Below are 18782 nucleotides of genomic sequence, written 5' to 3'. Positions count from 1 at the left end.
TTGATATCTATTCCCTCTCAAATATATCATTTACTGCATAATGATATTCAATTATAAATGGCTAAATCTTGAATTTCTTTCAAAGCTATGAGTTGTCCTTTCGGGTAAATAAAGTCTTTCTTCATCACATTTAGATGCGATTTACAACTTAGAAGGAGTAAGATTCCGCAGCTTCATTTTTCAAGAAAAGTGCATGAAGTTAGGCAATGTCTCACTTTTTCTTTTAGTAGATCAATAAACACAAGACAATTTGCCATGGTAGCGGTGAGTTCAAAAGAAACCAAGCGTTTGATGAATGCCAAAATGGTTATCTTTAATTTGCATGTTTTTGAAGAGAGTATGCAGCATAACATCTCAGAGAGGGCTGCAAATTTTACCGCCATAAAGGCAGAATCGGCAATCAAATGAGAGATTCGGATTTTCACAATGCCATCACCCCAATGATGCCGCAAACCTCAATGAGACCAGGTGTCTCATAGAACAAACGAATCGGATATTAATGATACAGTGGATTTAGTGTCTGTGTAATTTCACCACTTTTTTGTCATGCTGTTGCATAGTAGTCTCTCTGACTTACCAAATTGAAGCAGTACTAAAGTATTAACATGATATTTTATAAATCACAGTGAACTTTTAATTATGAGGTTTCGTAAATTTAATTGGCAAAGATGGCTTTAACGCAGTGGACTCTAGTGGATATTTGAACGCTATGTGAGGCCTAAACATTGATTTAAACGGAAAAGAACTGAACTGTAAAGATTTAAAAAAACCTTGTTTAAATGCTAAATCACTATAAAGATGCCATGATCTCGCAAATGTCTGCACTCCTATCAAGTTATGCGCAGCCTTGAGTCGTGGTAATTCATGCTATCAAAGAAGAGGTAACACGTCGAAATAAACGTTGCGCAACCTGAGTGTAGGCATTATTTGTTAAATTAATACCACAGCATCACAAGTTTGTCTTCCCCAGTTCCCTCCTGTCCTTTGTACCTAACTTCCTTTTATTAGTGTAATATTCAAGCCTTCAAGAAATTCATTGATATGATTAGCACTTTAGACAAATTTTCCTACCTTCTTTCAAGTGAGTTTGTGTTGTCAGTACCGACTTATGGCACACCTTTTGTTATGCAATCAATGCGCAAAATTTGCTGAGCATCTAGTGACTACAGTTTTATCTTTTGCTGCCTACCGTGCTAAACACCTGGGAGAGGTAGGATGGTTCATTGCCCTTGGTAGGAGAAGAGAGCTACGGAAGCGAAAGAAGAAAGGCCGGGAGACTGGTGCAGTATACAGTTTTTAGAAAATTGAGGTATTACACTTATTTACATTTTATAAGGAAATCAGTTTAACCTCTCACAGTTGCGAATCGGTTTTTTGCCATTAGTTTTTAACAAGTGATTGGAAACTTGTCAAATCTAGAGATCGACACCAATTTGAAGTCCATATTGTTTGATCTACTAGAAAGCTTTGGACTGTGTCGTTCGTTGCTACTTTCCACTAGAATCTTTAGTTCATTTTCCACTAAAATAGGATAAAAGTTCGGTTGCTAACAGTAAAAATACGCTAATTCTAGAATGCTGCCTAAACCAGGAGTGTTTGGAGGGTCAGGTTAACTCTATTTTCTACCTTGATGGATTTAACACTTATCAAAGATATCTTCCCACTCAGGTAAAAGTAGGGGACTTACAAGAGCATAAGGAAAATTCAGTTCAATGACACTTTTGAGTGTATTCTCCAACGTAACTTGCACCTCTACTAATCTAAAGTAATTTAGGGACGTTTCACAGTAGACATCAACTTGAGTTACTCTAAGTGGAAGCATCTCTAATAATTTTTGGGAAGGTTTTGAGGCCTTTTGTGTAAATGACTTAGTAAAATCATGTCCTACTTTCAGAAGTTATTAGCTAAAAGTTTGCATAAGCTAAACTTCTTGTAAATGGAATATAAAGCGTTTCTTTTATCCACCGAGGAGGATACTTGGGAAATATACAAAAATTCATTCACTGAACTGGAGAGGGGACTGATAACTAGTTATCTAGCTGTTGTTATTTTACTAATATTCTAACTAAATACGTGTGAAAAGTGATAAGTTGCTAAAAGCCTAAGAGAACAGCAAAAGTACTAAATCTTAGCTCCTGCAGTTGCAATGACCTAAGAAATGGTCCAGTAGAGTTCGCACGTACAAGTCCCAAAGCAGTCTTGAACAAACAAATAAAGGGTATTGTAGCTCATGCGACTACCCTGCAGTATGTCCTTGCAAGTGTAGCCTTTTGCTATTCGCAGTAGTGTCAAAATTTAGGCGTTTTGCTTCAGTTTTTCATCTTTTTATTCAAAAAGCCGCAGAAGAAGTCCTAGCTACCGTTGACAAAGATGGTTCTGTTGCGGTTGATACCGAGGAACGCCGACAGGAATCGAGGAACCATACATCAGGAATTTCGTCGCCAAGCACGACAAAGACGGTGATGGTCTTTTTAACGCAAAAGAACTTGAGGTGCACCTTTAGAGCTGCGGTCTACAAAGATGCTAGCATATGCTAGAATAATATAGAACTCATGCTACCCTTGTGTCATGTAGTTTCTTTATGCTAGATTAGATCTGGAAAACTTTAGGGAGTGAGGTAAATTAAAGTTTATTTTTGAATAAACCAGAGACACGCTTGTTTTGCGGCTTAGATTACAATGTAATTTCGACTCGATTTTCGCCGTGTTCACCGAATAAAGAATCACAGTTCCGAGCGTTTAGTGAGGTATCTTCTTTAAACCGATGCGTAATCACGTCCTTGATCAAGCTTCTCTCCAAGTCCTTAAACTGGGCATAACATCGCGTATTTTGGGTCATCTGTTGAATTAAGAATGGAGGTGTTTTAAACAAATTAAGGGATACAGTTGTCGCATATTACTTGACCAATTTGTAGAGTCTTTTTTGCAACTGAAATAAAATGGGAGTGAGGTGACTTTTAAGAACTTTTTCCAACTAAAATCGGGTGCTAGTTTAACCGCAAACACATTCACTTTAGAGCACGTGCCTCCAATTTCCCTCAAAGGTAGCGCCATACGGTGGCACGTGGTTTCCACGTCAGGCTATCGTCTCTAATGGCATTCAACCACGCTGCCTGCAAATGCATGCAGGTATGCATGTCTTTACTGTCGAAGCATGAAATAACTTGATTCAACACGATTTGTTGGTGGCTGTTCAACTTAGCCTGAATAGCTAAGCACAAACAGGTTCCGATTTGAATAATGAAACAACCGTCAAATCCGACTTATTAACGCTGTGAAAATCCCTACAGACAGTGAAAGAAGTGTTACTGGTTTCCAGTAGGTACTTTTAGGAATGTGGTTTTCCCACTACGAGACCTAGGCAGCTGTTCCAGCACTCATTTTCGATGATTTTTAGTTTTAATAGAGTTGATGGATCATAGTTCTCTTTTTTCACCATTTATAACTCGAAATAAATTAGGTTGTTTTTGCACATAATCACCTTTGCTCCCTCACTCTCTGCAAGGGTGCCATTATTCGGGTGGTATGCAGTTCTGCTTGTTAGCCGGGTGCACTGGTCTCCACTCTCGTCGTTGACCACGAGAGTTGCGGCGTGTGCTAGACATTTTCGTTTGTCATTTTAAAGTTCTTCAGTTTGTATCACTTTCGTGGTCAATTTTAATGTGGTCTAAAGGATTTTACAATAAACTTTATCCTCATTCTCCGATTATGGTTACCACCTCTTTGCTGACTAAGGCAGCTTGGTGATTCCCTTCTTGGGATGTTTCTTAGCATTTTTTCAAACCCGTGAATGTGAAGCCGAATACTGACTCCTATTAAATTGCCTTCCTTAAGACACTTGGCGCTTGCTCTTATATCTTCCTATTAATCACCCACGTATTCATCCTTCTGAAATCAGGGCTGGTATGATTCCGGGTATGGCCAGATTCAGCGCTCAAATAGAAATTGCCTATAGCTTACGTTTAGGCATTGCAGGGTTCTTTTTTGCGAAATCGTTCTAAAGTTTCTCCTCTCATTCCGCCTGATCTTCATTGTTATGCCTACTTTGTATTTTTATCACTTTTAAGGTAAGCGTTGAACCTTAAAATTAATCTAGAGGCGACAGTGGGGTAACATTTATTCCCATACTGATGTACTTGCACATTCTTGATGCATTTGGGGTTGCGATTCACTTCCCACTCACCAAAATCATTTAAGGAAGCTTCACTTTCATATAATCCAACTAATTTATGAGTTTTTTTCTTTACTTTCGCCCCAGCTTAACGAATATTGCTCTATAACGTAAGGATGGACAACTTAGCAGACACGCGCATCAAGATGGCAGGTAAAGACACAAATGTTTATTACTGGTCCAACTGCCTTCGTTAGTTCTCACATCTATACAGAAGTGTGGAAGGCGGTTTACAATCTCTTCTAACTTGTTAAACGTTTAATCAAGTTATATAATAAATTAATGGTGCCCGAACATAAATTTCTCAAGGAGGGTATTTACTGGGATGATGAGCATAAAAATGGCTGAAACATTTAGTTTGGAAGTTCCTGCTTTTCAGCGTATCGAGTTTTTTACTGTTACCCTTGTCACGGTATGCGAATAAAGCTCTCACCACATCCTTCCCTCTTTCGGAGTCTACAAGCACCTCTGAATGCTCATTAGTACCGATTGTATCAGACTCGTTCACATCAATTTAAACAAAAGCAGTAAAATCTTCGACTACCTCCAACCTGAATATATGTTGGATGATAAGCTACCGTACCGAGCACTATAAGCAACACACCAAATCACTGGAGCAAGGACCTTATATTTTTCTTTTGCCAAATATCGTTTAAGGTTTTATCAACACGTCTCAAGTCGATGCAGTCTATTTATAAATTTTAGTAGAAATGAAATCGGATTTCAGAATACTTGTTAAGTGAAATGTTAACGAAACGCTAATTTTGTTAGATTGCCTCTATTTATCCACTTATTGGCCCTCAGATTCACAGGGTACTACCTACACTAGCCTTGATCGGATGCACCAATTTACAAGGGAAGCAAGACTCAGCTAACCACTCCACAGACATGGCCTCATTCAACACCCACTGAAATACATGATCCTCATAAGATTGCGTAACTTTAGAGCGTAAGCTTATAATGCATCTACTCATTGAAGCTGGAAGTAGAGTAAAATTAATCAAACAATTTTTTTTACCTTTGAATTCTGCCTACTTAGTTTTTGGAAATAGTATTGAGGCTATATTCACAGGAAGTGCATCAAAATGCGATTTGAGAAAAAGGAACAGAGTTTTGGGTTTGTTCTGGAATAAACTCGAAAGTGACTCAACCATTCCTTACGTGGGAGGGAATTGAAGGAAGGTCAGCTTTTCCCGCCAGTTCATGCTTTCGTCTCCTCTGCCGTCATGTCCTTTCCTAAATTTTATAATGTAAGTCTCAATCAAAGGGCGGTACTCAAGAACCTCAATTAATTCCTTCCAATCGGCATAGTCATATTTTATTTATATCAAAAGACTTAAAAAATAACTGCAGAAGACTAAAATTTGATTCAGTATGAAAGACCTTTTAGTGAAGCTGCGCATTAAAAGAAGCTAACCTCACCCCTTTATGGTGCTGCAGATCGGTTTAATGCTAAGCTGTTTTTACTCAAAGCACTGGTACAAAGAGGTGACTCTTTCTAAATTACACATTACCATTTAACAGAGTCTGAGAAACGCATGACATACACGTGACCATTAAAAGGTTCAGTGGGAGGCCTGATTGTAAAAATGGATTAAGCAAAAACCAAGTTGATTTTATATTCCATGCTGCACCGTTAAAACGCCTCTACAAGCAAGTCTTGTTGGCACGCTTTTTTAAAATCTGTTAACTTATTCAAATCTGTCATCTTGCAGTTTCTATTTCTCACTCGATATAATGATATTATGCAAAGGCACGAAACGTAAAAACCGACCATCTATGTTGATTTCGTATAACAAAAGAGTACTTTTGATTTTCATAAGAAGTAAAAGCTTAATAGCCTCTTTGCCTTGCCTTCTAGATGGTCAACTGTGATCACTTTCCATTAATATAAAGGACAGCCGCACCAAACTGTGCGCGAAAAATCAAGAAAGCGTATATTCAGATTTGAAAGAAAAATGGGAATGTTAAAACTACGACCCTACAACTTGGGTAATTTTGTTTAAGAAGCCATTGCGCACTTTCAACTGTACAAGCATAAAAGCAGTGTCACAGTTCTCTAATTTTTTTTTCGCATAAGACCTTGCCATCTTTGTTTGCAACACTTCCTTTATTTAAGGTTTAACTATTTTCTGGCCCTTGAAATTGCACGCCTCCATAAGTTACCTAGGCATCCATTGAAAATGCTTCATTTAAAATATGACTTAACAAACTATTGGGACTTTTTGGCCTCATCAGTTATTTCTCTTCGAATTCCAAGAAATGGCCCCTAGAATTTCCTCTCTCTCTTCCTCATCGCTGCAGTCGATGGTAAATATTCGATGCGCTAGGCACTTTTACACTAGTATATTTGGTTTTTGAGCTGTTAAGCCCAAACTCAAACAATTCGATGGGCCTAAAATTTGCCCTTCTGTCAAGTCTTAGAGGAGCGAAAGATAAATCCCTGTCCAAGACTCACCTTCTTCTGCGAAAATACACTTTAAGTTGTAGTTTTAACTCCACTATACTAAGATGACAATGGTACCAGATCATTGGCAAAACTAATAACGTGACGCACTTAATTGGGACTAATTACTACCACTCCGCCTTTTTCTTTATCTGATAGACCCATAAACAAAAGGAAATCTTTTAACGTTTCTTGCAATAGTCTTGTTGAATTATGCATCTTAGGTATCTAAATAAACAAAATATTTAGCAGTATACTAATTAGTTTTGCTGTGTCTGATGAATTTTTAATTAAAAGATTGGGAGGTGGTTTCCATCATTTAAACCCCCCAAAGAAAGTTTCGTCTTTATTTTGAGACATCGCAAACATTGCTTCAGTTTATACACTTGTTCGATTTCGTCTTATCGTAAAGGAAACTAGAAAACTGATGCTGACGTATTATTAAAGTTACCATGAGACCAAAGATTTGTTAAGGAAGAACCTAATTTGCACATAATTTGAACCTAAAAGTATGATGCAAATGATGATTTAGACATTGGTACAATCATGTTCATGTTAAAATAAGCAAATCTGGGGTGATTGCATCTGCATGTTTGCTGCTGGGTCGTGACGCAGAAGCGATCAGCATCGTGGGGACCACAATTTGAGGATACGTGGCAAAGTCGTCCCTGGTGACAAGATCCCCCATCAACCTTGACTGCTGTCCCATTTGAGTCTTTATCTAATGTCCCTGGTGTTGTATATTTTACTCTTCCTATCTGTTGTTAATGCAAGGGATATCTAAGTAAGTGATGCTTCTTTTGATGCCGTTTTAGTGATGGACGCTCTTTATGACATGAATGCCGACACTATTATACGTACAGCTTTAACTGTATAATTAGTTCAAATGCGCAGGGTATAATTTCAATCCATGCGCCATCTCTCTGCTTTAAAATATTTCCCTTCTTATTTGAGATGGAATAGAGGAATCAAATACTAGCTATTGAACTTTTGATATATGAAATGGAACAGTTGAATATTCTTTGTCTCATTTCAGAACAGCCAGTCGCCGCGGTCGTAGAATTATATTTACTGAATAATAAAAAAGTGCGATCTTCTCTCTGAATATCTTTAAGTAAATGTGTTGACAAATTAGTGGTATCACCCTATATGTTCACTTAAGGAGAATAAATCCACGCCATTCATCTTGATAAAAAGTTGTAATAAAGCTAACAGCCAAAATGATCATACACTCAGATGTTTTGGCTACTCGACGGTGAGTCACTTACTAGGAGCGAGACCTTCCACTTTTACGCAAAAGAAATCTTTGTGGCAGGATGCACTGTATCTATGCGACTACAAAATACCAGTTATTGCAACTTAATATCTGGTTCTATTGTTTTGGCTACCCTCTCTCCTTTAGCGCTTGCCTCTATTGTCACTGCTGACAGGTGTTCTCAGGGTTCTCAAAGTATTTGACTGCTAAAGTTCAATTGGCGTTGAGGGTTCACTGACGCCCCCGGTAATGGTAGATTGCTTGAGAAAGTGGGCGGTTTTGTGAACGCCCCCGCTACTATTATTCGTTCCCCATAGCTTGCTCAAGTAAGACAGATAATGATTAAAGTTAGCATTCTAACTGGATTATTTTGCCACTAAGATGGAAAGGCCTGAGTCTCATCACCACCTCGGTGTTAGCTCCCTCACCTTTCTCTGTGTCAGTAAATTTGAGGCCATTGATCCAGAAGTTACACATGCCGTTGCCTTTTACCATCCAAGGTGATGGCAATTTCATCGGCAACAATCTACATTGCACTAATTATTCCCTATGAGAAATAGCAAGTGTGAGATTCTGTCTGTTAATTTCCCAAAATGTTGTTTTGATAATGAGGTCACTGCTCCTTCATTAAGTATACACTGGGAAGTGGGGTTGCAGCGTGCTGCAATACCCATAAGTATTCCCCATGAAAGTATGAAAGAGTCAACAAATTTGTGCTCAAATAAATCCTAGGGGATCATCTTCTTTTGTCAATGATTGATTTGATGAGACCTTTATACTTGCAGCTTAACGATGAGGGATACTGGTGAGGAGAATATATTATTAAAGGCACAATGGAAGCTACTCTTAAATGGAAGATTAAAGTTTTCGACACTTGGCTTCTCTAATATCAGAAAAAATTTGTTTTTTGGAAGAGAAAAGTCTTGAAGTGAATGATATTTACCAAAGCTACTACCTTATGGCTAGGTGAGTAAATATTCGGATGCCCAATGATTAAGAGCGAGGTGCGTTAGACGAAAGACCATCAAATTCGAATAGCTGGTTCTTCAATTTGCTTTTCAGCTTTTGAACCGCTATTATGCACTTGATCACAGTGTGCATATCATTATTTCCCACTGAATTTTTATTACAAAAATTGATTTGGTTTCGTGTCAATCTGACCTAAACCTCGTATGATTCTGTTTCATTGGCTACCTTGCCTTTGAAGGTCATTTTGAGCTCATTCACTTAATGCTAAATGTTTGTTTCTGGCGTTCTGGATTATGCCAGCATTGAAGTTGACTTGTCAGGAACGGTTTTGTTTACGTACCAATTCTTTAATCACTTTTTCGCAATGGTGTTGTCATTGTTACGCAACCAAGAGGAGATCTGAAACCGCATCCCCAGTTCACATACGATCGCATATTGTACTAGGTTGAGGTTTGGTAGACTAACAAGTTGTTCGGAAATGGCACGTTAGTTGTCAACAGTTTGGCCGCATTTTTCTGAAAAGGGGGCAATTATCCTGTGTTTGTCAGACAAACGCTTCATTGTGCTGCTGCTGAATAATAGCCTAGGGTGGTGATGCATAGAAAAGTTATCATCTTTTCAAACAATATTTGCAGAGATGTCGCAAAAGAGGGTAATTTGAATTGCACCGTTTTTTGCAAATTTTCCACATTTCATTCAGCTACGGGGTTTTGGGTTCATGAAGTCACTTGTCAATACCGCGCATCCTGTTTGAGTGTATACGAAACGAGGTACCTAAATTTATGCGCACCTCTGTGCCTTTTAATACCATTTAACGCGGAAGAATTTGTGCCGCTTAGGCAGTCTCTGCCTCTTCGAAAGAAAATGCCTAGGATCCAGTTGCTTTAATCTAGCTAACCCAAAGCTTCCACTGGGCTGTAGATGAAGCATTGCACAGAGCGTTTTAACTTTCAAGCTTTGCTTTCACATTATGTCATCTGAAGTTAAAAAAACAAGGTGGCAGTAAATTTTGTTTCGTTGGAGACGATATCTTAATACCTACCACATACTACTGCAAAACAACTCAACCATTAACCCCAAATTCATCTAGCAAATGCCAAACTGTCATTCTCAACATAAAAACAGTTATGCCTTGTGATGGGAACCATTGTTTGAAAGAAGGCAGCAGCAAGAACTGAACGAATGCAATTATTTGAAATAGTGCGCACCTCACCTTTAAGTACCGCACATTAGCATAACGTAAGGAGACACTTAAATTCCTGTTAATCCAAGGGGAATTGCAGACTTGAGAGGTGACATAATTCGTTTTGACAAACTCACTTTTTAACAAACATTCGTCTTCCTATTTATTTTGAACCAGTTTTCAGAACTCCAAACAGGGCACTAAATCATTCGCTTTTAGGCATTGCTTAGTTCACAATGGGAGAAATCCTTAGAAACACTTTGCTTTCTGTCCCTCAAAGCACTTGGGTTCTTCCTATGAATGACCTCGGTTTCTCAGGTTCTGCTTGATATGCTTCAGATGGCCATTTTTGATGTGATAAGCCCCATTGAATCATGACCATGCCCACCCAAAGTGACAATTGCTGACCTCCTCTCCAGGCACTAAAGGCTGATATTCAAATTAATCTATTGGCTGTGCACTTTCTGCCCTTATTCGCCATCTCCCTTCTCCTCTTTTAATTTTTGGACTTACGCGTAGCAGTTTCGGACCGCGAAACTGAGAAAGCACAAACAAAGGCCCAGCTTGCTAACTGTATTAATTAGTTGGGAAAATGGTAAAACTTTTTAATGGACTTTTAATGAATGCCCAAGGTGCGGAAATCATAGTTCTGTTCTCAATTAGAAATCTAGTCAGAGTCCTAATCCCATCTAAGAGGCTTTACATTCATCAGCCAGCTACTGTATAGCTTAACCAGTTAGCATTCTTAAGCTAAAAAATCAGCATTAATGTTAATTGTGCACAGATTTCTATCTCGTTTTGCTATGTGTAACATCAATGAAGACTTTTTTGATCCTACACTTACATACAAATGGCCAACTTTTAAAGCAGCATATTTAGACGAAAATTAGATGAGGTAAGGCCAGTGACCAATAAAGTCAAATCAAAAATAAATAACCATGCCTCGGAAAATTTGGTTACAAATGATGGACAATGTTTACTCTGGGGCTTATAACAAAAAGGCCTCAGTAAAAAAATATCTGCATACCACAGGAGGAATGAAGGACTGAATGATGAATTCTCATAATTTTAAATGCTTCATCGGCTCATTGAGGCTCTACTGGTTTTTCTATGAACACTGTCGAGCATAGCAGTCAACTCTTCCAAGTTGATCTTGCCTTTATTGCCCCTGTCATACTTTCGAATGAATTCGTTTACATCGGCCTCCGACAAACCCGTCCCCATGAAGGCCTCGTGAAGGTCAGAAGTCTTCACGGTCCCAGAACCATCAAAATCCAGAAGCTTTAAAATTTCGCGAGCGATATTTGGACTACAAGGCGTAAAAAAGTGTAAATAGAGAGAACAATTTTACTAGGAGAGCAGGCAACGTACTCAAGCATGCGCCTCCTGGTGATGGAATAACTGTGGTTGGTGTGCAAATATTTGGTGTCCTCAAGTTGGGGTTTTATACGAGTTAACAGAACACTCATGAACCAGTCGTGGCAATGGAGTTCTGCAACTGGTAACTGGTTGGAGGTGGGTGTGCAGTCATACCACTTTTGCCTTCACTTATTGGCCTATCGCTGTCTGAGGTCACAGCGAAGCCACCACTTGCACGCAGCTACAGCTTCACCAAAGCAAAAATGGCTCAATCGACAGGTTTTCTCGCCCCTTTTAACGCTAGAGAAGAAGGCTGAGTACGATAAGCAGAGTCTCATTGACTATTGGCTATTCACAATTCGGCTTATAAATTTTGAAGCTTTTTAAAGCGATTTGGGACCTTAATCTGCCAATAAGATCAGTGTGTACCATCAAGCAATAAAGAATCCTAGTTATCAAAGCAATTAAACAACGAAAGGCCGCCAATAATTATCGTATGATGATTAGTATCATGAGAAAGAGCGGTACTTCATGCCACATGAGCATGGCGAATAGATTTAGTTTTAATAGAAGGACGTATGCCACCTTCAGTAAAGCCTATAATGCAATCCCCTTGTAGACGGTAATGAGAAGACTTGAAGGCTAAAATGATAATGAAGCCAGTTGGTTTAAAATGCGTTTGTTTTTACATTCTATACTTCCAGCACCAATTCTGCATCCCACAGTTGCGCTCATCGCTTGCAGATATTACAGTTCAGCATTTCAAGCAGAGAATAGGTCCTTTTTGGTTTGCCTGCCTTTCATTATAACTTGTGCAAAGTGTGGTTCGCGTGGCGAATATCTCCACTTGGTAAATGTTGATGTTGCTGAACTAATTACCCAAAAAAACTTAATGTCACCTGGCCTCTTGCAAACCTCTGTCACGAATCACTTTGATATGCTTTGCAATTTGCAAGTTAAATAAGTGACAGATGCGTATTTTGGGGGTCCGTTTAAGTGTTTTCATAATTACAGCAAAGAGGGAAAATGAGTTAGTCTTTTCCACTTTATTCGGGAATATGGTATCATCCGCACCTAACTTTTAGCGAACATCATGCAGTTCACATAAACATTGGATTTATGGGGAGGTTTTGTATTTATGAACCCATCATATCGATGGAATGTGAATTAGGGGAAGGTCATGTTCCTGTTTCAATGCGTCTAGCAGAAATAAAACCCTAAACTATGATAAAGAGTCATGCTAGTGCAAATGGTCAAGGATCTTTAAAGAACATTCAGGCCTCATTATGTTTCCTTTACTTGTTCAGCGAGCATACCAACAACTCTCTTTGCGATTCAAGCAAAAACGCCGTAGAATGACTACAATAGTTCAAAATAAAACCCGAAAATTTGGCGAAGTCCAATGGTGATTCCTCTGTGCCCTTTTTAATTGTTATTTGATTTGGAGCCAATGGCAAAACTGCCTTCCAGCATAGGATTTGCCACTTCCTCAGCTAGGAATATAAGTTTTTTGCTTGTCAAATTGCCACTGCCCATCCTTAGTCAGGTATCTCATGGCAAGTTTATATCATTTTGAAAAGCGGATTTCCATACCAAAAGCGTATACCCAAAAAAGGAATCTAGCATTAAGTTGGAATTGTGCCTCTTGGATGCACCTTTTTTATGAGCCTTATGTTAGTTTTAGATCAAAGTTTTCAAATAACCGTTCTTCTTAGTAAATCCAATTGCCTTCTGATCCTAGGAAGTGGATAATTTAAAAGGTCGCATGAAATCCTTTGTATTAGTTTATAGATGCAGCTGAGGAATCCGTCGAGGCTGTGAAGACCAGGTCAAGTGCGTTTTTTGCTGTAGGGTTGCTCTGCTTTTTTACAGAATCTTAGGTGAATGTATGTTTCTGTCCCCATCTGTGGATACACATACTGAGGGAAATTGGTGCAAACGTAAGCCTCAATCCCAGAAAACTCAGTATATACAAAAAATATGAAAACTCGAGTTTATTTTGTCTAAAGAATTGCTCAGTTTAAAACGGTAGTTTAATGAGCTTGCCGTGGAAAAGCCACCTTTACTTTTTTTACTTTTTGAGCATACCTTAGCTTATGACCAGGCTGCGTGTTTGTTGAGTATTATTGGAAAGTATATTCTTTTTCAAATGAAGATTCGCATTTACCATCAAACGAAAGAAGAGGCTGCCATGCAGATAAGAATATTGACGGAGGTAGGGATTTGTTCAAAGCACATTTAAAATAGAAATCGCGTCAGTGTATTTTGTTAAAAAATAAGTGGTATTGATGAAAAGCAAATTTTTCTGAAGATGACCCCTAAAAATGCCAAATTTTTGGGAGCGAAAGGCCAGGCGATATTATGCATTTGACCCCTGACAAAAATGGATTCGTATGGTTTGCCTATAGGTAGAGCAAAATCTCACTCAGGATCCTGATTTGTTAAAAGACAGTACGATGACCAGAAATTTGTGATTTTGCATATAACTCCTCAGATGCCTAACCTCACGACATGTTAGTCTGAACGTATTTTTTTCAAAACCCCTTCACGACCAAAATTGTGCAATTTGAGATGGTGAAATTCGCAAATTTGCCATCATTTATCAACAGAAGATATTAAAACCAGCATTTATGGTGAGAACCTGGAGAATAAAGCTTCATGAGATCCAAATTTGAGCATTTAAAGTATGCTTTGAGGTGGAAAGTCGAGTGGCATCACAAACTAATAGTAGTTGTCATCAATGACGGGTACTTAGGCGATTTTTGAAGTTGAAAGCATTTAAGAATAGCTATTTGCAACAATTTCCTGTCCAGTTCCCATTATTTCTAATTTAAAAGCTGTTTTTAACTTTGTATATTCGTGAGTCCGCTCACTCAGGAAGACTTTGTTTCCAATCACCACTGCAAAATTCGGTTGGAAATCCCCTTCTCTTCAATGCTACATTCTTAAAAACTGTAAAATTGTACTGTGCATCGCTTGTCCTGCCCAAATTACTTGACAGTAGGAAAAAATTACGTCGCTGAAGGGGCTCGGGACAGGATTAGCTCGGCATAACCAGGGGGTATTAATTTAGTTTTTGGATGTGTGTCTGATGTGAAATTTCATTTAAAAAGTTGAATTAATTTGGATTTACCCACCCTGTTGCACCATTTTTCTTTCACAAGTACCTCTGTTAAACCTGCGTCTCCCTGCCAAATAAGGCATGAATTGACTCAACTAATCTCAAGAACAACCACGTTGTATTTACTGATGCAAAAAAGTAGGCATTTTTATTTTTGCTTGATATAGTCTCAAGTTTGTTAAAAAACAAATTAAGCTAATACTGATAAAAGCAAGTAAATTGGTTAGCAAAAGAATTCAGACTGTGTAAATAGGCTCAACAATTTGTAGCACTGTCGTAGGCAGTGGCGGGCTTTTTTGATGCAACGATATTTGATAAAACCACAATTGGCCACAATTTGTGCTGATTTTTGCCATAGATTCTGCTTTTTTAAATGATTTAAATCGTGAGTACGTAATTAAGGATGTAATTGCCCACGGATAAACTCTGCACAAAATTGCACATTAAAATGTCTTAAATTGAAACTCACTACTCATGTGGCTAAAGAGTTTCCTTGATAGGTGATTTGTAAAAGTTTTGCCTTTCATAGTGTAGTGCTGGTTAATTTTTATTAACGAATTTAATCGAAATTTCGCGAGCTCCCTTACAAAGATCAAAATTCGCCATTTCCTTAAACGTTAAATTTAGACAATGAACTTTAAAAAAATGTTTGCAAGAGCAGTTTTGATAGGTGCGCACAGTAAAGATTTCGCCCTAAAAATTATCGCATGACGTAATGTACGTGCTTCATTTCTGCCTTTGACCATGCAAGCTCTTCAATCTTCGCAATTTGAACTTCTATTTTGGCGGCCTAGCCGGGAGGTTATGCTTGTAACCACTTGAGCCTTCCCTGCACTAATAATAACAATTTTCCTACAATGGTGGCAACGATAGGCGAACCCTTACCAAATGACCAAACTCTAAGAGTCAGTATTGGATGTTGAATCTAAACGTCAGAAGATAAGGCGTTTGCCGCAGGTGGCTAAATCTACGAAGACTCACCACAGAAAGGTTTCCAAAGCCATATCCACTTTTGTGATTCACTCCAATCCTGTTTAAGGTAAGAAGGTGATTAACGACTGCAGCCATACTTGAAGAATTTCAAAGAAATCACTTGAGAACTGCCCTCGAAACTTGTATAAAGCTAAGTGAATTACTTGAATAAATGGTACATCATGCATGCCTCTAGTAGCTGAACGGTATCAAAGTAGGAGGTTGGGCAATACTGAAGCGAGAGCCGAGTAACTAGGGTGAGTAGACGCGAAAATCTTAGCTCCACGAGACTTTCTCGTAGTTGGTTTTAAAAACAATGTCTGTATTTTGATAAGTGAATTAGAACACTCGAAACAACCCTCAAAAAAATCAGTCCGTGCAGTAATCCGATGTTTTTATCTATGCATACAATTAAGTGGGTCCTTTAGACTCGGCGGATTACGCATTCCGTTTGGTGGCATGATCTTCCATGTAAAATACTTATTGAAACAGAATTAATCTCCTTAAACAAAATGTATAAGATTGGATTCCACCCATTTTGATCTCATGTAACTGGATTGGCAATTTCCTTTTCTCGAAATCCATCCTAAAATTAAATCTCCATTGTAAGGGACTGCATTAATCCTATCTGCCCTCAAATGTTGCCATTCTTTTGCTTGACTTTTCTGAGTGCCCATTTTTTTTGATACCCTATTGACCAAAAAGTGCAGGAGGTGACAACTCTTCTCACTCAAATGCCTTAAAACGCAAGTGACTCTTCCAAAGCAAGCTAAGTGCCATATTAACATCCATGTCTCTGATTCCATAGTATTTCAGACATTTGGCAAACGACACTGTTTTGGTTTTTCAAATGAATGCGGATATACTTACTGATGGAAGGCCTATCCTGATAACTCTAGTCCACAACCCCATTTACTTGGTAAAATCACTGCACTTTCGGTGTCGAAAACATGTCGTTGGAGAGTATGCATCCTCAGGTCTATTAATCACAACTTCTTTCAACTAGACAAGCAGACGGCGCCAAGTCCTTTTGCTTCCCGCTTCTCAGCGTGTTGCATCAAATTCTGGTTGCCCAAGCAGATGGACAGTAACCAAGAGAAAGTACGAAACCAGTTTAACATAATGGGTTGTGTGTTTATGCCTTTACACATGAAAGAATGTTGGGGCCTCGAGTTAAGCCACGCCTAATTGCACGTGCTGGCATCAACACCGGGTTGTACTATTCTGCACAGAGTTTGGGGTGCCCTATCGTATAAACACATATTTTTTCGCCAAAGTAAAATTGTTTGAACTGACGTGGTAAGACACTACCAGAATGAATATTGGTTTAATGTGAGAAGCTTGTGCGGTTTTCTGCGCTCCTTTCAGGGTGCGCCAGTAATTGTCTCAATGTGTCAGATCAATCGCACACCGAGTCTATTTGGGAAGCAAAGCACATATCAGAATGCAGATGTTTTTGTACCCTTCTTGTATTTCCTTAAGACAAACAACTTCTCGCAAATATTTACAATGCTAGAAACTCGATCAAGACACATTAAATGATTTATGCAAGGCTATGTGGTTCAACATAGAGGTTCCAGGCACTAAAAGTGTGATAGTGTAGAAGGTCAAAAGTGACAGTTACCAATTAAACGGTACCAAACATCTTTAAAAAGTACCTTTTGTAATAAAATAGAAAATTAGAGTTTAAAATTTTCCTTTTTTCAACCCAGAGAACATGTGATGGTTGCCTGAAATAAGGGAGAGAAGTACAGTGTCATGCAACAAAATCTCCAATCGTTTACCAAATAGTTTCAGAATTCCAGGCTAATGTTATGCCGTTTTACCTGACTTATTCATAAACCCTGCACATTAACATTAATCGGTATTCAATTGTCATCCCCGGTTCTCAGGAGTGCATAGAAAATATCTATCTGAACCATCCCTGTCTGTGGATACCACTCTGACGCTGCTCCGGTGTACAGAAATCTCAAGCTTTATTGTCATGCGAAATCGTTGCATGACCATCAATAGTGAAAAGAATCGTTGCTTCTGTTTACCATACTATGACAGGCTCAACTGTATTTACATGCCTGTGGGCTAATCGAGAGCTGTCATAAGACTACCAGGCGAAAGGTGACTAGAGATTTCTTGTATCGAGGACCGTAGAGCTGTGAAGTGAGATGAAGAGATGAATTGGTAAGAATCGACCTCGGTGTTACAATCACACAGAAAGGGCGTGCCCCCATAAACTTGGATACACAACTTTGTGTCAGGTTGTCTCTCAACCGCGGCCTCGATCTATATAAATGCACCGCTAATGCCTCCATTCCGCACTTATTTACTTCATCGCTATGGAGTAGTAAGTTCACTCGAGTCCTGTTTAATTCAAAATGTATTTTCTTTTTTTCTGCCTTCTGAATACTCGGCAATTTAATTTAAGTAACTGACCAGCAGGTCGATTTTTCACGTCTGCGCGAAGGTTGCCAGTTTTCGTTTTTATTTTAACTCATTCCTACACGAGCATTATGTTATGAATTGAAGAAAGTCATTTCTAAATAATAATGGCGATTAAATTTAGGCTCATGAAATCAGATGCAATGTTCATAAGTCTTATCTCGCAGGTCTGAAGCATGAATTGGCGCAAGAATAATCATAACATAATGTAAACTTTCATGGCGAAATGGTTTATATCAAATGATCCTTAGCATTTAAATACCAAGTCTCTACTGAATAAGACTTTGAAGATAGTTTTAAGCTGCATAAAGTACCCAAAAATGAAGATATACCATCCCTTACGCTTACCGCTGTTGCATGATGAGAAGCTATTCAAAATGTTCCAAATTTACTCTAACTTGAAAATGGATGAAGGAAAATTTATTTTTTTCCCACTAAAGCGACCTACCTGCCCCAAAAGTGGAACACAAATGCAAATTGGAGCTAGACAGTCCCCAGCCCTTTGGTGTCTGTGCTTGCAGCGGCTGCAGGAGGGTCGTGACCCCACCTGCTATCCCGTCAGAAAAGTCCTTGAAGAAGGAAGAAAGGGCCCATCGCTACATAACCTATGTTACCGACCTCTGACACCTGGATTAGCTCCCTTATTAAAAATGACAAGTTTCTAACAGTATGATTAAAGTATTGTATGTACATTCCAAACATTCAATTGTCTTAATTGTCTTCACTTTTGAATGGGAATCAAGCGAGTTGCAGAGACACAGTGTACGTAATGTGCATTTTTACCGGTTCCAGTTTTAGTGAATGAAATATATTAGGTCACTCTGAGTCAAATTAGCAAGCAAAGTGGCTCACAGATTGCAACATTTTACTT

General features: G+C 38.6%; 2 protein-coding genes across 2 annotated transcripts; one reads left to right on the top strand and one right to left on the bottom strand. All coding sequences in view use genetic code 11, as the record gives it.

Annotated features, from left to right (window-relative positions):
* Positions 1-1574: 1574 nt before the first annotated feature.
* Positions 1575-2537, top strand: EGR_01061 (hypothetical protein; the record flags this gene model as incomplete). The annotated part of the gene is made up of 2 exons (XM_024490310.1): positions 1575-1608; positions 2314-2537. 2 exons carry the CDS (start codon positions 1575-1577, stop codon positions 2535-2537), a joined length of 258 nt encoding a protein of 85 aa, XP_024355129.1.
* Positions 2538-11100: 8563 nt separating this feature from the next.
* EGR_01060 (Calcium-binding protein) lies at positions 11101-11492 on the bottom strand (the record flags this gene model as incomplete). The annotated part of the gene is made up of 2 exons (XM_024490309.1): positions 11101-11332; positions 11395-11492. 2 exons carry the CDS (start codon positions 11490-11492, stop codon positions 11101-11103), a joined length of 330 nt encoding a protein of 109 aa, XP_024355128.1.
* Positions 11493-18782: the final 7290 nt, after the last annotated feature.

Source organism: Echinococcus granulosus (genome assembly GCF_000524195.1).
Source record: "Echinococcus granulosus chromosome Unknown EG_S00004, whole genome shotgun sequence".
In the NCBI taxonomy this organism is placed as follows: Eukaryota; Metazoa; Platyhelminthes; class Cestoda; order Cyclophyllidea; family Taeniidae; genus Echinococcus; species Echinococcus granulosus.
This window is presented reverse-complemented; position numbering and strand designations above follow the sequence as displayed.